Source organism: Oppia nitens, unplaced genomic scaffold (assembly GCF_028296485.1).
Source record: "Oppia nitens isolate AA-2021 unplaced genomic scaffold, nextdenovo-longstitch-racon4-pilon3 scaffold4_pilon_pilon_pilon, whole genome shotgun sequence".
Taxonomy (NCBI): domain Eukaryota; kingdom Metazoa; phylum Arthropoda; class Arachnida; order Sarcoptiformes; family Oppiidae; genus Oppia; species Oppia nitens.
In genome coordinates this window covers 6,219,607-6,243,437 of record NW_026533232.1, presented here as the reverse complement: position 1 = coordinate 6,243,437, position 23,831 = coordinate 6,219,607, and the positions used below count along the sequence as shown (strand labels likewise).

The 23,831-nt window shown below is 19.7% G+C and overlaps 1 protein-coding gene across 5 annotated transcripts in view; it reads right to left on the bottom strand.

Moving 5' to 3' along the window:
* Nucleotides 1-23,831, bottom strand: part of LOC128959555 (cAMP-specific 3',5'-cyclic phosphodiesterase-like) — a 96,346-nt gene that overhangs the window by 28,490 nt on the left and 44,025 nt on the right. Inside the window, exons 1-3 of one of the 5 annotated variants that reach the window (XM_054305541.1) lie at nt 1,580-1,694; nt 1,198-1,493; nt 1,044-1,125 (exon numbers count right to left, since the gene is read on the bottom strand). The exons of 2 other annotated variants lie outside the window; for them this stretch is intronic. In XM_054305541.1, the coding sequence (XP_054161516.1) occupies nt 1,044-1,125; nt 1,198-1,486 (371 nt within the window). In that variant the 5' untranslated portion in view covers nt 1,487-1,493; nt 1,580-1,694. Of the gene's footprint in view, nt 1-1,043; nt 1,496-1,579; nt 1,695-23,831 lie in introns of those variants that run through there. 2 more of the 5 variants (XM_054305539.1, XM_054305540.1) reach the window with 2 other exon arrangements.

The window sequence follows — 23,831 nt, the reverse complement described above, 5'->3', positions numbered from 1 at the left end:
AATAAATAATTCAATGCATAATCCATTGTTTATTCATCTATTATTACATACAGTATATTCCATAATAAGTTCTAAAAAACAATACAATAAAAAAGTTTGATATTTAATTTTTATATCAATTTTATAATTATATTTATTTAAATTGTATAATTAAATATACCATACATTAAACTAATTTTATTATAAATTATAAAAATTTGTTTGTATTTAAATTTTGATTTACAACGTGCATAACTATAATAACACATTTTTATATTAGTTAATTAATAATTATTATTATGAATCGTGCAATTGCTTCATAATAAATATAGTGATAAATATCATAATAACATTCACTAAATATTACGTGTATTTAAAATAATATATTGAATGTAAAAAAATATTCGACACAAAACAATCAAGTAATGACATGTAAGTTATTAAATAGACAAATATTTTTTTAAGTGTCGAAAATATTCACAAAATATCTAAATAGTGAATTAAATACATTGTATTTATTGCTACTTAAAAATTGCTATTACTTATCAAATAAACATACCTTTCCTCATACGTAGTCTTTATTCATAAAGTACTTAACAATTCTCAGAAATAATAGATTTATAATTTTGTAAATATTTGCTAAATATTAAACAAAGATTAACGTCATTATATGATAATATTATGATAAATTATAAATTGATAGTATTATTAAGTTAATAAGTTAAATATAAATACTAGATTATTTAGTATTTATGATTTAATAATGTAAAGTAAAAAACTAAAAACATTTTATAGTATACTAATTTATATAATTAAACAATTTTAAATTGTTATTAATTTAATAATAATAAATAAAAACAATTTTAATTATTACTATAAAAACATTTTTAGCCGTATATTAAAGTTTTTACTTAAAATTAAGTATTTTACTGTTATTATTAAACAACACATTTATGAATGCGAAATAAAACAAATTGTAAGCAATGATCGATACAATCAATTAAATATACAATAATATAATCGATAGAAACTGTGAAAATTGGTTGTATTTTTATAAGACTTACTCATATGAGAGACCGGTTACCAAACGACGTCTGAGTTCACCCAAAGGCTGCAAAACAAGACCTCTCTTTCCGCGTCTCATCGCTAAAGGAGTCGAAGTCGAAGCAGAAAATGTATTGGAGTTTAATGTCGAAGAAGAAGATAATAAAGATATACTTCGAGTGAATGTTTTTCTTTTGGTTTCAGACATTCGTATCATTTGTTGCTGTGATTGTTGTTGTTGTTGTAATTCAGAGCTCTTCCAAAATGTTTGACTACTCATTGATATACTGTTTGCCTCTAAGTTTTCATCACTTTGAGAGCCAAACAGTAAAGAATCGGAAGTAAATGCAAACAAATTAGGATCAGAGGCTCTGTTGTCACCTCCGAGTGTCGATAACTGGCGGTTAATTTCGGCGCGAGATCTGACCATTGCTGGCAATGATTGTATCAATTCATTATCCATTGTATCGCTATTTTCGCACATTTTTATTAAAAATATTGTAAATTTTAATAATTATATAATTTCGATGATTATTAAGATATCTTATATTTATACCAGAGATGAATTAGCAGTTGTCTTGCGGTACACTTTCGATAGTTTAAACTATTTTTTCCAATTTATATTTAGTTATCGTATAAAAAGTGAGACGAAACCCATTGTCTGATTGCAACTCACCTGAAAATTAATTGGTATTATATATGCCAACTAATATCAATTTAGTGATAAGATATGTTTATATTGTTGATTAAAAATAATTTGCGACAAATCACAGCACTTAACAGTCATAAATATACCATTAAATTCATCCAAAGTTTTAATATATCCTTTGCGGTAAAAATATTAATCATTTTAATATTTATTGAGGACTTAAATGAGATTTAAATTGTTTATATCAATAAAACATTAAATCTCAGATATGTTTCAAATAGAGATTCAATAAGTCAAATGTTAAATAAGTATTTTTTCAAATGAGTTGAATAATGTTTCAAATAAATATGTAAAATGTGTTTATATAGAGTTTATCACAAGTAAACTATAATATTAAACAAAATGTCTAAATCAATGATAGATTGGGAGACAAGACTACAAAGTTGTTAGTCTTTGCTTAATATCCAATATTATGTTTTTACAAAAAAAACATGTTTAGTGCCAACAAATTAAATAAACCAAAAAAGGGTTTAATAAGACATTATGTTGAAATAATCCAAATGTTATATCCGATCATTACATCAAACAAAGATTTATTGAAAATATTATTGTTATTATTTTAAAATATCAGTTTACATACATTTCTTAGTCGACTAAAACTTGATTAAACATCAAACTGTAGCTATAAATAGGTGTTTGCAATCAGTTCAGTAATATCAATGAGAGTCAAACATTTATTTTAATTATACTAATAATAATAATCATCATTTTTTAGTTACTATTGATCAGTTAACTATTATTATTATTAGATGTTATTGAAACATTCACTCGATGACTATCAATAAAAAATAGTTAACATTAAATAATTTATTTGTTTCACAACATATACCACAAACGTTTTGACCGAAACACTATTGAATTGTTTTTAAGTTTAAGTAATAATTTATTTACAAACAAAATAAAGAGTTTGCGTTAACCAAAACAAAAATACAATTTAAATTAATAGCAGTTATTATAGTTGAAATGTATCACTTAATATATATATATATATATAGTTATATATAATTAACACTATTTTTTTGCCGTTAGGATTGTCAGGATTGTGCTGAGCTCTGCATCTCTAATGAATGGTAAGGACGAAGACGATGACGACGTCATCTAATTATTGGTTTATTTTGTTATAACAATTGAAAAAATAAGAAACTTTTGCCAACACTTCAACAATTGTGAAAATTTAGAAAAACTATTTTTTATATTGTCTTTTAAATGACATACAATTATACACAAACTACTATTTATATAATAGTAATAATAATAATAATACCAACAAAATAAATATATTTTGTGTTCATAATGTCCTTAAGGGTTTTAATAAATGATTGAATATAATTATAATCATTAAATTTAATTATTAAACCAAAACTTATCATTTTCTAAATCAATGTTTATAAGTATGAAATTCAGACATTGAAAACACAAGCAAAAGACTGTGTGAAAAAATAATTGTCATTTTATTGGTTATACAAGTTATGTAAATGTCATATCAGTGCACTAAATGTCTCAAAATATTTTTATTATTTATGATTTGATTTCATTTTTTTCGCTGATTGTCATCGCAATGTATGAGATAAACCTATTGGCTTTTGTGACAGTCATATGACTGGTGACTGCAACTATCCGTCAACACGTATTATATAACCCTCTTATATAACTCCTGTAACAACAATTTAATTGTATTTTTTGATTTTATTTGAAGAGTTCTCATCACAACAAATATCAAAATGTGAATAAATATATTTCAATAGTATTTTGTAACTACAATATTGAATGAAAGAGTTTTATTAGAAAAAATTTAATAATAATTTTTCAGAGAATAGGATCTCAGAGAATGCAAAGTCACGTATTTTCAATACACATATAATGTAAACTGTTTGGGAAAACTCATAAACATTAAGCTTTATGTCAACTATGGATATGTTTTAAATCCCTGACTTCAATAGCTTATGACTGCCTTTTACAGGTCTACCTATGCTTTGTAAACATCGATTACTTTGCCCTTAATATATGAGGAAAAATATTTTCAAATCACTATTTAACGATAATTTGCTTGAAATATATTATTTTGAAGCTTTTAAAACTTGTAATGTCATTAATGACATCACATTAAAAGTGAGACATACAAAAGTTTGTATAATTATAATAATGATTAATAAAAATTATTATTTATAAAGTCGTCAAATTCACAAAAAATATTATTAACAACAATAATATGCTACAATATATAAAATATATCTAAATAATATATTCAAAAAAAATATTTATTATGTCACTAAACTTTTATTTTATAGATTCTTTAGAATTCTATGTTATTAAAAATATAATTTAGAGACCCAACTATTTTATATACTGTATTTTAAAATAATTTATATATATATTCAAAAACTTTCTAATATTGTATATTTTTAATATTTTGAAATATCTAAAGTAAATAAACTAAAAAATTGTTTGCATATTATTTTTATGTATAATAAGAATTACTATTATACAGTATTACTTTACTTAAAGCAAATATCAAATGATAGACTTAAGGCTATTTTATACATAAAAATTAAAAAATAAATATTAGTTTAATTTTTTAAATAATATGTTTTTAGATAATTTCAAATATTTGTACTAAAATATATTTAAGTTAAACAATTTTAATGACAAACATTAGAAACAACCTGTTTTCATATGAATAGTAGATTATTTCATTAACTTTTTATTGAATAAAAAGTAATAAATTAAGTATTTAAACAAAATAAATCTATAATTTTATAAAAATATATATTTATGATATTAAAGTGTAAATTTATAGTAACTTTAAATATAATACAATACTTTACATAAAATAACTTATTGCCATCTTTTGAATCAATGTGATATTAACAATATATTTATATGTTTCAACAAATTATAATATAATAATACTGTAGACATTTTATAATAATTTTCAAATAAAGAAAAATTATAGCAAATAATTAGAAATAAATATTATATTTATAAATGACATAATTTAGGTATATTACAGTAATTTAGTATTTAATTTTTAATAATATCAAATAGTTAAAGAAATTTAATTTATTATTTTTAATTTATATAAATATTACAATTTTTAACTATAATTTTATAATAATATTATTAAATATGTGAGTTAATAATAATTATAAATAATGTTTATTAATCATTTAAACTAAGTTTTAATAATATATATTTTCAAAAAGTAAATAAAATAAATTATATTTTACTAATTAATTTTTAGTCTTAAGTTATTTTTAATTTATAATTCATTAAATTGCTAAAAGTAACTGAAAAATACTTATATAATGTTAGCTTAATTATATAAATTTAGTTTAATACTATAAATATTTAATTAATGCTAAAAATCTCATTAAATGTCAGAATTAAATATATTTAATTCTTGATATAAAAAAATACAAAATAGTTATATCAAAATAATCATAAAATCTTCACATTATATATTATATAATTATTTAATAAATTAAACATAAAAATATTACAATATATACCCTAGAGATGGCACATCAGTTATTACATAAAAACAATAAAAAACTAAAAATTCTATAAAGAATATTCTTTACAACATTTTAATAATCTTAAAATTTAATAGTATATAACATTTTATAATTATATATATATATATTAAAAACTAATTTTCACTTTATACTTGTAACAAATTGTAGAAAAATTATTTTGCAATAGTATTTTAAACAAGTATATATGTTTATTCAATGTATAAATATGGGTCATATTGAACAAAAAATTGTAAATCCAATATTGATTAATATAAGTTATATTATATAACATTTACCTAAGGCTATAAAATTTTGCTTAACAATTATGATTTGCAACATAATGTATATGTATTGGACATAATTATTAATATGAGTTTCTGTGCAATTACTAATTAATGTAAAGTAAAAATAAATTAGAATATCTAATAATTTTATAGTAAAATATTCATTCAATTGAAAATAAATAATACTATAAAAATAATTATAAATAGATTGAAATCTAACAATTCATTTTAACGATATATTCTTATATACAATAACTACTGTATGTATACGCAATACAAAGCCTTTAAAATATTGTATATTTGTTTTATTGTTCATAAAATTCAAAGAAATTTTAAATAAATAAATTCAAAGTTTTTTATATCTTATATCTTTATAATTCATTTCATTAAAATACAATATTATATAATAGCAAAAATAAACTATTTATTAAATGTCATATATTTAACTATTGGTATTCACAGAATGTAAACATTTAATAACATTAAAACATAATATTATTAATTTAAAATAAATTGTAATGACTTAAAGTTCTCGTTAGAGATCAAAACCGTAACATTTTTCTTAACCAAACCGATTCAAAACCGTAAGCCTAGACACTCCCAAACGAATTAATAGTGACAAAAATGATTAGAATTAAGGAATAATACATTAAATTTATGAAACACTTTTAGAAGACCATGCTCATTTTTGTATTATTGTGTATAACTGTGTATAGAACAGCAAGTGAGCTTGGTAAGTTGGTAAGCCAAACTAGCTGTTACTTCATGCTTGTATTAACAATAAACAACGGTGGCTCATCAGGGAATCGAACCCCAGGCATCGTACGTGCATAAAGCCGACACCTTAACCTCTCGGCCACTGAGAAAAATACTTGTAGAAAATGCAGACAAAAAATGTCATTTCATTAAATAATAATAAATCTTTGTTTTTTGTCATTTTTAACTTTTACTTATTAACATTTTTATTAATACAATGCTTTAATAGGCATCCCAATTACACACAGTTTCAAAACAAGTTTTATACTCTAATTATATGCAAAATATTTTTAATAAAAGTCATTTATAAATTGCATTTCAAATGTTATTTATTATCTGCAATAACTAATTAAATATTGTATTGTATTAACAGTACTGTAAATAACAAAAATGTTTTATTTAATAATAAAAAATTAGTGAAAATAAACAATAACTGAATTAAAATTAATGTTAAAATATACTTTAGATATAAAATATAGAATAAATATAATAAAAATTACAAAATGTGTTTATATTAGTAAAATAAAATTCGAAATAAAAATACAAATGTAAATAAAATGTTTAAAATTAAATTTAACAATTGATTTTTCTATTAAATTTTTAAATTAAAAATATATTAGATAGCATGCTTTAGATTATATTTAATAGCTATTTTCAATATAAATATAAAGTAAAGTAAAATAAACATTTTGATATTTTTATCACTTTAGTATTCATAATAAAATAACAATTCAGAAAAGACGTCCATTTCTATTATTTATTTATTGAACAGTTTTTCTCTTATCAATTAATAATATACAGTATTTAATAAATTGTTATTTAATTGTAATATAAAACAATGAATGTTTATCATACTTAATGTTTTATCTAATTTAATGCAATCCCTCCCTTGTATTTAATTAGACGTTCATTAAGTATGACTTCATTGCTGTAGAAAAAAGTAGTAATTTTCATAAGAAAAGGGATAACAAATGAAAAACTATCGTCACTTCAGAGCTAAACTCAAATAAATAGCTTTTCAAATGCAAACTCTAATACAATACACAAATATAGTGTAAAATGTTATTTTAACAAATGATAAACTTATTAATAGTCTATTATTATACCCATGTATTCTACGAATCTTTATTCAAATATTATATAAGTAATGCATTGATAAGTACTGTCTGAACACTGAGTTCTCATTATTTATAACAATAATGTATTATTGAAATAATATAAAAACACGCATTAAAATGGTTATTGAAAATGATGATGGTCATTTGCAAGTTTTAAAATTATGTATTTCAACAAATTATTTATAAATTTAATTTAATTAAAAAATAGATGTAATGTAAATATATATATTTTTACTGTAATTTAATAAAGATTCGATGAACACCCGGATCAGTAAAGTTAGTTATGGCTTATACTGTATATATGTTAGCCATATATGTGAATCACCTCTAAATTAGTCATTTTTAATAATATAAAATCAATACAACTGTATAGAAATGAATTTTCAAATAAAACATTTATATTATTTGCATTCAAATCACTTTATATCCTTTTATATATTTAAAAATAACTAATTTAGGGGTGATTCACATATTACGTTCGCATGTCATTAACCCCCCCCACCTGGTAATTTTTTAGAATTTTAAAAATAAAATTTTAAATTCTCGGTATCTCAAGAATGTGATTTTCTGACAAAAATATAACTTTTGTGAAAAATCAAACCACTGAAGACAAATAAAATTTATGTCCAACCGATTTGATTCCGAAAATGACCAAAACTATAACCCAATTTTTAAAAATTGTAAACCGGAAGTGGTTAACAAATCAAATTTTTTAGAGGCTTAAGAAATATAAGATATGGTAGACTATCAATTAGTATCATTTTATCTTAACTGACAGAAAGCTCACTTTTAAGGGGCCGAATATATCGATATATCGTTTTATTTATCACAATTGTACAAAATTTTCACTATTGATAGAAATGTTTTTAACCCAACTATTATTATTAAACTAATTTTATTATTTTAAGTGCCATAGATATTGTGGTATGATTTTTGGTCATTTTGAGACTATGTCCGCAATAAGAGAGTACAGAGTATACGGTGAGGAATATAACAAATTTGGATTTTATTGTGATATTGCATATCGAGAATGAATGTGTCGTCTGGTTATGAATTTTTAGGTATTGCCGTATATTTGCTATGATTTAAAAAAAACTGATAAACATTACAATTTACTGACAGTAAAACCATTTGTAGAATACTTAAAAAATTTTCAAAATATACAATTTATAGATTATAATTATTACGTAAGTTTTATGAGTTTGAAATTTCTATAACTTAAAATATAGCCGTTTTTATTATACAAACTAATGGGTTTCAACATATTTATTGTATTCAATTTTTATCTGGAAATGCTTTCTAGCATTTTCAACTGGTTTAAATATATTATTGATATTATTGTTTTTGTGATATATATAAATTTTAATTATTTATTTAATGGAGAAAATAATTAGTATAATTTATTATTATAATTCAAAATATTTAAAAAATAATATTTAAATCTAAAAAAGTGAATACAATTTTTATAACAAAATATTGTTTAAATGTCAAACTATTATTCAAATTGTAAAGATTTTCATTATTAAATAAAAATAATACAGTAGTCATTAAATATTTATATAAAACATTTATTATATTTTCAATTAATAAATGTGTTTCATTAATATTCACTATAAATATTAATATATTTATAAATAATAGTTTATTTAAATATAAATTGAAAAGTAAAAGTCAAGAATAAAAATCTTTAGTAATTAAATCGATAAAAATTAAGTGAAATAAGATTAGTATGTTTTGGTAGGACTGGTATTGAAGGTATGTTCGACACTAACAGTGCATCAAATTCATAGAATTCTTTGATATTTAATAATAAGAGTAAATAGAAGTTTCTAATAAATTTTTCTGAGAAAATTTCTCAATAATTTCTATTAAAAATAAGTTATTATTATACTATAAGATTCCACATATATTCAATTACACTTTATTATCATAACAATACTTTAAAATAAATATACTATAAATACCACACTACACTAAAAATAAGATGACAATAATATAAATTAATGTTAATAAAATTAATAAAATAATAATATATAGTATTGTAATAAAATCAATATAAACAAACTTTACAAACTTGAAACTTTTTTATAAATATTATTTTTTACCTAATTATAGATTTAATTCATACGAGAAAAACGATTCATCATTTTTTATAAATTACAAAAATCTAGTATTTAACAAAAATAAACTTAAAAATAAAGTGATACTTAAAACACATTAGTGTATTGTACTGTATATAACAAATTGATTAATAATAATAGTTTTTATCAAACATATAACTTATATTAATATATATAAGTTATGACTTTGTGACAAAAGTTTATGTTAAAAATGAGTGTTAGATAATCGGTGGTCAAATTGATCACCAGTTAAATGACGTCAATAAAGAGTCCGCAAATAGTTATCAAAATTAAAAGTGACATTAGATTTATAGCATTTTTGGTCGCTTATAGATTAGCCATCATTTTATTATTATTACTGTTTTAATTTTTTTTTGTAAATTACTTTTAATAAATTATTAAATTAAAATAACTATCAATTTATATCTATGATAATTTAATTATAAACCTTGTTTCATAATTATTGACACTAAATTTACTTAACTAAAATAAACTACAATTTAATAGCAAAATAAATTATTATAATAGATTTTTAATAATACATTCAAATAGTATATTATGTAAGAATCTGTTCCCGTTTTTCCCTTTAAATTATCTCTATGATTACCACTTTTAATCGGGATTTAGTTACCCGATAGTAAATTTTTTAAAATTATGGACCAAATTATCTTAAATGTCTTGATTATTGACCGTGGTGATTTTTTTTATGATTCTGCTGCTTTCTAACGAAAGATAAAGGTTAGACAAACATCTTGGATGCACCACAAAGACCTGGATGGTCAATATCAATGATATTTAAGATAATTTCGGTACAAACTTCTGGAGTCATAAATTATGTTACCGAAATTTCGATTATAATAGTGAATTAGAGAGACTAAAACGGACTAATTTAATATTAAAAAACAAATTAGTTTAATCTTTATACTTAATATTTTAATTTAATAATAATTATTTTTTGATAAATTTAATTATAACGTAATTTAATTCAATTTAAATTAGTGTCAATAATTATGAAACGAAGTTTACTCTACGAGATTTACAGTATATAATTTTATAAAATTTTTATCGTAAAGCAACAAAAACAATAAAATTTCACTTATATTATTAACTGTTTAATAAAACTTTTTAAAAACCAATAAATTGTAATATTTTAAATATATAATACATTATATGATTTTTATACTAATTAATGTAAAATCCTTCCTATCTATATAATTATATATAAGATTAAATTCATTTTAATTTCAGTTAATAGGAAAATCTGTTTTTAACAAAAACTAATGTATTTTTCTTAAATACACTTAACTGGTAATAATTTACTGCTTTAATGTATTGATATTCTTATTTTTTATCAAATCTTTTCCATTATTTATTGATATTTTTACGGAATTGTGTGAATCATTGAAAAAAATCAATGAAATTCTATGTCTTAAATAATGGAAATTATAATGAATGAATGTCTACATACATACACTTGTGTCCTATTAATCGACTTCTAATGTATACAAACTACTGTTTTAAATAATTAAGGTTTCAAAACAAAAAATATTTACAGTAATAATTATTTACAAAAAAAAGTTTTGTTATTTATTTTCTTTAACTCAAAACTACAGTAATATAACTTTTTAAAAATTATTTTTGATTTTAACTTAAATCTTATAAATAAAAAATTAATTATATATTTTATTTTATTAGTAATCTTTTAAGTCCTGTATATTAATAATATATTACTTAAATTTACTAAAATATCTATAATTTTTCAATTAATAAAATTAAAAGTAAACTAATGCATCTGTTAAAAATATTAAAATATGATTTAAGTATAAATAATTATGTTTTAGACTAATTTGTAATAAAAAAAATAATTATATAAAGCTATTGAAAAACAGTAAATAAGATAATATTATATATATTTATCATTTATTAAATAATTCTATATAATTGTAATTTTCACAATTGATATATATTTTTATATTATATATATTATAATAATGGTTGTAAAGAATTGATATTATTTTCAAGTTTTCATATATTTTATACTTTTCTTTTTTTCAATTTTGTAATATATTTTTTCTATAAACTAAACGTTTGTCTATCTTAAGTGTTGATCACTTTTTTATTAATTATAAGTGATATAATAAAAAAAATAAGTGAAAATTAGATATAGACAATACATACAGTTTGCACCAAACAGATTACAACCCATTTAGTTTAAAATAAGACATTTTTAAAAAGCAGTCATAAAATAAAAATGATTGCTATAGTTATATCAAATGTGACCAAGGTTATAAATTGAGATCATAATACTACATAATACTGTTGTATGTATAATAATTTGATAATTAAAATTTTTTATTAAAATGATACAATAAAACTTACTTAATATAAAAATAACTGAAACATTATTTGCAGAATTAGGTAATAATTTTTAAAAATATATAATATGATTTAAATTGAGTAACCTTGGTAATTGTATATATGTAACAGTAATTTATAAAATGTACTTTAAAATAAATATATCACTGAAAAAATAAATTCTCATTTTATAAAAGACAATGTTTTCATTTAAACGCCTTTGTGTTTGTATAAAAATTGTTTCTAATAACTATATTTCCAAAATAAAAATGATTACTCTATTTGTTGTATAGTATTTCAAAATATATCAAATATCAATTACTATTTCTAAATAAACTGTATATTTAACAAAAGTTATTTAAATACAATAATTTTAATCAATTATTTAAATCTAATTTCTTGTTCAAGACTAAGGTTCCATTGAATGATAATCCAGGAGTTGTTGAGAGATCAGTCGTGTTTTGTAACAATAGTTACAAATAATAGATTTTTCATTATATACAGTATATACAGTATATACAGTATATACAGTATATACAGTATATACAGTATATACATGTATATACAGTATATACAGTATATACAGTATATACAGTATATACAGTATATACAGTATATACAGTATATACAGTATATACAGTATATACAGTATATACAGTATATACAGTATATACAGTATATACAGTATATACAGTATATACATGTATATTGTGTTACAATTCGTTTATTAAAATAGTTGTTTAATAGGATTATGTTCTTCTATAACATAAACATAAAATAAATCACTTTTTAACAACAAAATACATCAATAATGAAATGCTTTCGATGATTGCAACAATTGTTTCTCGTTTATTAATTCAAGTAATTTTAATTATTTTTCCAATTATTAAATATTTTTAGTATTAAAATATAGTTTTTGCTTTATAATAAATTAAATAGTAAAAAATTTAACCTAAATTTAAATTAAAGATTAAACCAATTAAACAAATGTTTTTGAATTGATATTTGAAAAATCAGAATTTGATTCAAATATTGTTATACAGTATTCTTAAATATGTTTGCAATTGTAAGCAAACAGTCGGTGACAGTAATACCTCACTAATTATGGTTTCAGTTAATGTCTATAATAATCACTTATGAGCTCATATTCAGTGTATAACTGCTTCTCCTTTTTATCATAAGTATGTCATTCATATCCTGTGCTAACATATGAAGACAATATGCTTTTCTGATCATAACTTCTCTGTTTTATTCAAGAATCTCGTAATTTATGGAAAAATCATTATAAGTATTAATAGTAATAAAGAATCAATTCTTAAATAACAAATAATCAAACAATTTGTTCAATTCATATATTATTAAATGTATTGTATATTTCAATTGTCACATTTTATCTTATGAGTCATATATATATATATATATATATATATATACATTTATAAAATCAAATGGGTCTGTTTGGAGTCTACAATGTACTGTATAATGTCTACTATGAAAATTTTATAGCAAGTTTTTGGGGATTTTTTCTTGATTTTAGCCAAATTTGTAAGATTTTATAATACAGTTATTGAGATATAGACTCCCAAACAATCCCATTTGATTTTGTAAATGTGTGTATTTTATAAGTTAGTCAATAAGTTCTGAAATATCTAATAATCAAATGAAATATAATGTATGTCTCGACACAATTTACTGACAGAAAGAAGGGCTGATATAAACAGGAAAATGATAAAAACCTGAGTTTCCTCACAATAATTAACCAATAGATCATTAAATAGAGATAATTAAATTAAAATGAATGTATTAGCACTTTATCTAACAAAGTGGATGTGACCCGTCATGTAATGTTCACATAACTATTGATACATAACATTACATCAGTTGAGACACACAATCGACTTCATAGCATAGAAATAATTATTAATATATATTCAATTTAATCAAATTATTAATATATTATTTATATTATATTATATGGCATATTATACATTGCACAATATATTCTATACATTATATAAAGTAAATAAATATAAAATAGTAATAATAATAATAAATAAATAATAACTGTTGAAAGTTGAATAAAAATAAAATTCTTTGAGTTTTTCAAATTTAAGTAATCATATGTTTATAATAAAAAAGAACAATAAAATTGTCCAAAGAATTGGATAATAAATTGAAAAAATTATTACAATATATAACAATAAAAAGACAATAATAAAAGATTATATATAACACAACAAAACATAATATACAACAATCTTTTGTTATATTCAATCGTTACAACAAAAAATAAAACTAATACTCATTATTAAATAATATTATGTTACAAATTTGACATAACTATTACATTGTATATTAAACAAATCATGATTTTGAAAAATATAAAACTTATTAAAAAATAAAATCAGTTTTATATAAAATTTCAAATAAATTATAATTAATACATGATTTTTATTTTTAATATATATTTAAGCATGCATTATTAAAATTATAAAATCTTAAATGTATTAGTTAAGTGTTATCTCAAAAATGTGCTTTAAATTGTATAAAAAATTAAGGTTATTAAATAATACTGTAATCTTAAATATCAACACAACAATAATATTTACAATTATATAATTTTGTAAACATTAATTAAATTCATGTCATGCTATCATTAACAATACACTTAAATATTTTTTTAATTTGTAAATTAATTTGTATTTTTATATTTTAATTTTCATAATTTATGAATAATTGAAAAAATTGATTTGTCATTCATAAATAACTACTGTATATTAAAGTACTGTATATTAAATAATTAAATAATTAATTTATACTGCATTTTATAATCAATATAAAATGTATACTAGAAACTATAAAAAAGTAAATTTTTAGTTTTATATTTATTTAATATTTTGCTTAATATCTTGAATATCGATTAGAATCTGAATATTTTAGAACAAATTCAATATATTATTATATAAAATAATGTTATATATAGTAAGATAATACAAACTTTTTGTGAATCAATGATTTTTGTTTGCCCTAACACTCGGAATATGTGAATAGAAAATGTCAAAAAATGAATTATTAATATAATGTCAATATTATAAGATTCAGTATATATATAGTATATATCTATATATGATGTCAATGTTATAGCAATAATATTGACGACAAAATAAAAAGATATCAATAGAAAAATGAAAATACTTGTGAAAATTTGTTTTCTTGTTCAACAAATAAATTAATATTTATATATTTCAATATATAAAATAAAATATATAAATTACTCTATACCGGTACAATAAAGTGTATATATAAAATGTATAAATATATACAAAAATTAAATATAAATAGATAACAAAAAATTTTGATTTTATTAGACTTCATCCAAATAAAAATAATGCTCAATTTAAAACCTAAATAATGTTGTTTTCCTATTTAGCATCAAAACAATTATTTTATATTATTATTATTATTTAAAACTATAATAGTTTTCTCTTATAATTTATTTCTTATATAATAATTCTCGAGTGTCTCTCCAAAACACATACCAATGACAATCACAGGACAGACATTAGTAGTAGTCTACTATAAATTGTTTGCAAAAACAACATAACAAAGCAATAATTGTTAAGACTATTATAATAGTCTATCATTACATATGACATAAACAATAAGTAATAAAATAAGTAAATGAAAGATAAATGAGAAAAGAAAGAAAAGATAGATAGAGAGATAAAGAGAGATAGATAGATAGAGAGAGAGAGAGAGAGAGAGAGAGAGAGAGAGAGAGAGAGAGAGAGAGAGAGAGAGAGAGAATATCACTTACTGGTATATTAAACAATAATTACTAATACGTGTTTAACAAAATAAATAAATAAGAAATATAATAAATACATTAAATGTTGCCAACATTTATAATCAAACAATTTTGAAAATAGGTGTTCTTAAAAATGTCAAAATACTGGTATTTAAATATATTTTGTATATTATTATATTTTTTTCAAACATTTTATTAATATTACGTAATATTTATTTTATTTAGTATCTGAATATTTACACAAATAATAATTCAAATCTATTGTATGCTAGTTAAGCAATATTTGGTATTACATTAAAATGTTAATACAAGTTTTGACGTAAAAGCTATAATATTATAACAATTATGACTATATTTTTAATAAAACATATGTTAAACTTGGAATTACAGTACAACAATAACACATTTGTTTTATAAATAATAAAATATAATATAAAATAAGTTCTTTAAAATGCCATAATAGTTAAAGTACTTTATGTATATTAAAATATAATAATAATTATTATTAATATGTTTCAAACAAAAATATTTATAAAAAAATAAAATAAAATATTTAGCATCATTTTTTATTTATATAATTTTTATAAAATATTACTATAGTATTATATTTGAATAATAAAAATATTTTTTAAATAAACTGAAAGAATAAAATAAAATAATAGAAATTTATAAAAATCATTGTATAATATGCTACAATTGAATTGTGTTATAATATATTATATTTTTAGATTACACCAAATGTAGAGCTCATACATAAATATGAATTCCTGTAAATCTCTATCATTGATGAGTCCAATGCAATGATAACATTGGTATTGAAATTCCAATTATTATATTTGTTGTAATTTCATAGAGGAATGCGGCACTCAAATCATAATATGGTATAATTTACTGTAATAATAATAATAATAATAATAATAATAACTCTAACTAAATGTTACATTTATAATATATACAGTATATAGTTATATAATAAGTTATATTAAAATAACTATTTTGTGTATTCTTGATACAAATTATTTCTTCTAAAAATATTTTATTCACCAATTTTCTTAATTATATATATGTTTTATAATAAATTATTTCAAAAAGACATATTTGTCTCAATTAATAGATAACTATGTACTTTCAAAACAATTGTTTAATATATAAAACTTTGTATATTATAATAATTATGTATTAATTTAAAAATTAAATTTAAAAAATTAAATCACTAAATGAAAAACATATTATTGCAAAATATTATGGTTGATTATAAAAATAATATATATATTAAATATTTATAATTATTAAACATGTTTAAACGTTTTTAATAATTTTATTAACATATAAAATAATATATTTGTGCATTGTGATTAATGAATTTACAAAATATTAAATATTAAAAATGTATAATCTATTTCAACCATAATGAAAGTTTTATTTTAATATAAAAATTTTCACAAATAAATGAAATAATGATTAAACTTGTAAATATATATTTCATCTATCATAAGTGTGACAATTATTGTTAATAAAAACTGGTTTCAAATAAATATTGAAATAAAATTATAAATGAAATTAATACGTTTAAAATATTTTGTTTACTAGAAAATTATAAATTATAAAAACAATTTAATTGATACAACATCATTAAAAACATTTTTATAATTTTAATATCTATAAAGTTAAAATTATAATTGTAAAAATAATACTTTATAATTGTTATTAAATAAAAAATATTTTAATTCATTCACATTTTGATTCTTTTTAAGTAAATAGAGTAAGTTTAGAGTAAATATATATTATTAATAGATTAAATATCAATTTCATTTAAAATAAATGCCACAAAATTTAATTAGTATACATTAGTAAACAAAAGTTTTATATCATTTTCACAACATTTATAAATGTCATACAATAATTAGTATTTTGTAATTTATTTGAATAATTATTATTTATTTATTAATATATATTTTTTAAATTAAAAATTTATAAAATGTAATCTACTGTTTGGTCACCTTTTATATACTAATTTGTTGATTATTTATCTTCATTTACTTTTTGCTAACTAAATTCACGCATTATTTTTATTGCTAAAATTAGTATTTGTTATTAAATTTATAATATTACAAAATATATTTGTATAATAGTCAAGGATATCAATTACATTAATATAAAAATCACAACACATTTGCTGAACACAACCTCAGTCTTCATCAATAGTTTTATGTGCCTAACTCTGGGCTCAGATATTATGTTATAAAAAATGCAATCATTTGATGTTAACAAAACATTATAAACATACAAACAATATATAAAGTGAGAAAAGGAGAAAAAATACAATTTTTATGGCTTAACTCAGATAACAGACAAATAAGTCACGTCTCGATGTTATAAATTTAGGCAAATATAACTAAAAGACTCTCAAATACAATAAACATCTCTCTATTTATGTTACTTTTTATAAACTAATATATATTATATAATATATAATATATATATATAACTTATATAAAGTACAGTTATATAAGACTTATGAAAAAAGATTTTTCAAATTTTAATATCTAATACATTGATAATTTATAAATTAATTGCAATAAGATATAATTAAAGATTTTAAAAATCAATTATATAGTATAAAATCTTATTATTTTTGTTATTTTATATCATAAATAATATTTAAAATTGTCATTTTATTAAATAATATTACATTATATATTATATGTTTGAAATTAGGCTTAAAATGAATAGTAATTTAAATGATTTATTGCAGATTTAAAATCCTGTAGATTAATGATAAACAAAAACTAATAATATATTTCGTATAAGTTTTTATAATGATTATATAAGCAGTTGAGTCTCATAATTGGTTAACTAATGTAGTTATTGAACAATATTTTTAAAGATAATTCAAAACTCATCTACAAGGTTTGTCTATTGAAAATTATAGCAAATACATATTAAATCAATTTTTTGTATGCAATGTTGTCATTATATTTATATTGTTTTAAACGAAATATATAAAGAATAGACAAATAAATGATGATATGAATTGTTATATACGGTATATACTAAAGTAAGTGATTTTTTTTTCGCAAAATTGCTTTTATGCTCGATATGATTGAAATGCAAGAGTTATGAGTAGAGTAACCATTACTGGTATATATTTGTTAGCACTGGTATGTTAAGGCTGTCGGCTAAAAGACATCGATGGCTACAAAAATCACATGACATTAATGTCTGAGACATTCAATTTACGAGTCAGTCAGCGATTCATTGATTTCATAAAAAAGTACCAAATGTTGATTCGCTTCAAGTATTTGTCAAACTATTCAATCGATTGGGATTCCCATCTAATCTATTATATAATTATTATTATTGTTATAACTCTAAATACGATCATTATTTTTAAACAATTTCAAAAAAGATTTACACAAAAAAATAACACCAGATTAATAAATATATAATGAATTTTATTTATATACAAAATTATATTTTTGGATAACATTAAACTTCAAACACTTATAAACTAAGATAAAAAAATATAATAAAACAAATAATTAAAATTAAAAGTATAACATTGTTTTAATTAATAAAATGTTACATCAAGTGTTAAATGAATAAAAATATCTTTATATATAATATATATATATACTTCATAATTATACAATTAACTAATAAATAATTTAAAACAATTAAAATTGTCTATAAATTATTGTTAAACGCATCGATGATTCATTAAAACATAATATTTCAGAAATTAAAGTAATATAATGAGAGGGTCTTAAACAGCGGTGCCGGCGATGACAGAGACGATGCTATTAATTTCAATTATCTGATTAACAATATGTTGGATATAAAAGTGACCAAGGGCAATGTTGTAGATAATTTCAAACTAAATAAGATTGTAATTGGTCATTTTTTAATTAATTGTATGATTGGCCATATAATATACAATCGACTGCTAAAAATTGTAAAAATGATAGTCGACTGCAATTATCTGCCCAATCATACAATTAATTAAAAAATGATCAATTACAATCTTATGTAGTTTAAAATGATCTAAACCTTACCTGCCCTTGGTCACTTTTAAATTCAAAGTATTGTTGACCAGATAATTGAAATTAATAGCATCGACGCTGTCGTCGCCGTTTAAGACTCTCTGTAATATAATTTATTCAAAATGTTTTTATAATTTTATCATAAATGATAATAAAATGTCATTTAAAAAAAATGTCAAACGATTTATTACAGTATCTGAAGTGTTTTTGTAGTAATCGTTATATAAAATAATATATATAATTATTAACTTAATGTCATTTATTTTATTGCAGTACATTTGAGTATCAAAATCAACAGAAATTTACAAATTAAATATTATATTATACATATTTACATTAAAAGATATATATTATATAAATCATATTAATGTCAATATAGTTATAGATATTGTCAATTCATTTATAATATTATTATCTCAAAAGTTTATTACAATCCAAAGGACATAATAAATCATTACATAATTTTATTGTTACATTCAATGATATACAGACAGTAAACTGTTAGATGTATAACGAAATGGTAATCGCATTGCAATTTTAATTAAATGTTTTTCCAACATATGTTGTATTATATAAATAGTAAGAAAACATTGAAATCCTTTTTGGCTGTCAGATAGCGATCGTTGCAAACAATAGCGTCTCAATCATCTAAAAATATCACATCTTTTTCTTCAATAGAAATGAGTGATTAGACACTGAAAAGGCTGAACGTCTTTGAATAGCATTTGTAATACAATTGATACAAATGTAGAGAAACGACACTTCATTTCAAGTGTTGAGATATTCACTCAAAAAATATATTTGGCTTTCATTTCCATGACTTTCATCTTTCTGTATAAGCCGTCCATTGCATCCATTCATTCATTATTCATATTTATAGACGAGTTTTACTTGTGGTTTGCTATCATATGTTATGGTTATTTGTATGTCATCTATAGTAATATCCTCTTAATTAAGATGCACACAATCTCGTCAATTATTGATATCTCAAAAACATCATAACATTTCTATTATTGCCACAAATAATCAATATATCAAAGTACTGTACAACTTATAGTTAATGTAATTTTAAGCATTTTTGTTATCGTTAATGTTATGCAGTATATTCTATACTATATTATTATTAATACTGTATTTAATGCTACTGTTACCTATTATATATTTATGAAAAAATATAATTTGCAAGCAATCAATAGTATATTGTCATTAAACATAATAATATATTGTGTGAATTTAGTGATCCAATAATTAATTTAAATGAAGTGTAATAATAAATTGGCTCATTTAACAAATTTTAATATCTAATAATATACACTATCTAGATATTAGTTATTATATTTATATATTGATTTATTAAATTATTTATTAAAAAATAATTTATTATACAGTATTGCATAAACTAAAATATTCTGCAAAATAATATTAATTCCCATATAATACAACATATTGAGTAATGTTGTTATATTTTGTTAATATAATAAAAATGCTCATTTGATTCACTGATAAATATTTCAGTTTAATATTTTCTAAATGCTAATATATAGCTCTATTATTTAAATAATGCAAATTAAATAAACATATATTGAATATATTATATAAATAACATAAAAATAAATGAAAAGTCTATAAGTGGTTGACCAGATGCGACTCGTGTACCATATGTTGGCATTCAATTCAATTAATTACTAGACTATACTATCAATTTTGGTTAAATAACTATCAAATGTATAAATGAATGTGAATTTATAAATTTGATAAACTTATAAAATCTTTCAATTTATTTGAACTCAAATTATTAAAAATCATAATTTCTATGAGATATGATTAACTATCTTTATTTATTGATTTACAATTAATTTATAAATATAGTATATGTTGTTAAAATAGAATAAAAAATAATTTTATTTTGTAATAATGATTATAGTGTTATAATAAATTTATATATTTAATGTAAATCTATAATGTAAAATATATTAAACAAAACTATTTTATAAAATTTATTTGCTTTTATTATTTTCACTAATTCATGAAATAAGTTGTATATGTATTCGTTAAGTCTGAGAGTTTGTTTATCTATTAGTTTATCATTTTTTCAAAATTTTTAAATTTTGATTTTTGATTCAAATAGAAATAAAAAATAGTGAATGAATGTCTTTGTAACCCTTCATCACTTAAAATGTCAAAAAATAATTTAGAAATTTGGTATTTATTGCATGATTTATGAATTCAAAGTAAAATTTCATATTTACCTATATATTTATTACATCAATTTGAAGGTCAATAAATGGCAAATACTTTTATTGTTGTCTATGATCTCTATAATCTCATATGGTTTTCAAAATAAATTAAACATTATTAAATATCTATATCATATAACAATACACATTTTGTCACTTTATTCTAATACTCTATGAAAGTATAAAATATAAAAATATCGTCCAGAAGTTTGTCTGGCAATTCTAGACTTAACATTTTCAACTGATATATAATTAGATTCTATACTATTATTACTGCCATATTTGTCTGGTAATCATATAAAAACATTTATCTCTATACAATTTATAGATATAATTCATTTATAAATAATCTATATTAAAAATGATGATTTATTAAAGAATTTATTTAATAAATTTTATTATATTGTATATAACATAAAGATAGTAAAAATAAATAAAACAAAATATAACAATAAAAGTGTCTTAAAAATAGTCCTATAATTTATGATAAAGACGGGTCAGCCTAAAGAATTGTAGGGACTGTTAGATAAAAATAATGTGAATATTGATAAAACAGTTATGTCTTTGTTATAATCATTGGTTATATGTTTCACTTAAACTCTGTTATGTTAGGCATTGCATTGATTTACCACAAAATTCTTTATTAATATCACTTTTTTGTAATCTAATAAAAGATTTCATTTTTATATAATACTGTATATAAAATAATTGATTATACTTTTATAAGTTTTATAATAAAAATATAAATTAAATTTTTGTAATTTATATTATAATAAGAAGTAAAATATACGCATAAAATGTATTGTTGAAGACAATCATTGATCAATTTTTTAATACTTTTTTGACGAATAGAAAATAATGATAAACTATAATATAATGAATTCAATATTTCATAGATTATTGTCGTTTTGAATACAATTTTTTTTAAGATTTTGTATAAAAAGCAAAACCAAACTGGATTTTATAGTTTACTTGTGTTTGACGTAAAATAATCAATATTATAAATAAATATATTTAAATTAATAATTAAAAATATCATAATACTTTATTAGGATTAATGCTAATATATCTAATGCTAAAATATTGTATAATTTAATAATAATGTAAATATATATATAAATTGATATAATATTTTTCATCTATATCAAACATACAAAATATTGAATTTTTATTAGACAAACATACTAATTCAATTAATATTTAATAAATTATATAAAATAATTTATGTAATTAAATGTAATTGCAACAAATTTTTGTATAATAGACAATAGTTGTAAAAAATAAATATTTGTTTTAATGTCAAAAATATTATAATAATCACTAAATTAATCATACTAAATTTATATACCATTAAAATAACAATAACAAACATTGTCGTTATTTGATCCATAAAACATACATAACTTTGTATAGCATAATATTTAAAAATATAACAATTTTTTTATTTCATAAGTTTTTTTTGCTGACATATTGAATATATAAACATTAAATTTTATTCATCAAAATATTGACTCACTTTTATAGATAGTGATGAAGATTTAAAAATAGCCAAAAAAGAAATAAAAATATAAATTGAATTTCAAATGTTAAAACTTCTTTAGTGATTTGAAAATCTTTTTAAATGAATGACTTAAATCATATAATAATAACACATATCTAGTGTTTAAATTTAACAATTTATTGTAAACAATTTTTTTTGTAAATAAATGGAAATTCCTCATTAATATCTATAAAATATGCTTTTATTAATATAAATTTTAAGAAATATTAAGTAGAAGTTTCATCAATAATTATTTAAAAATATTATTCAATAAACGTGTTTAGAATTATATTTTAGTATTAATAGAACATTATTTGGTAATT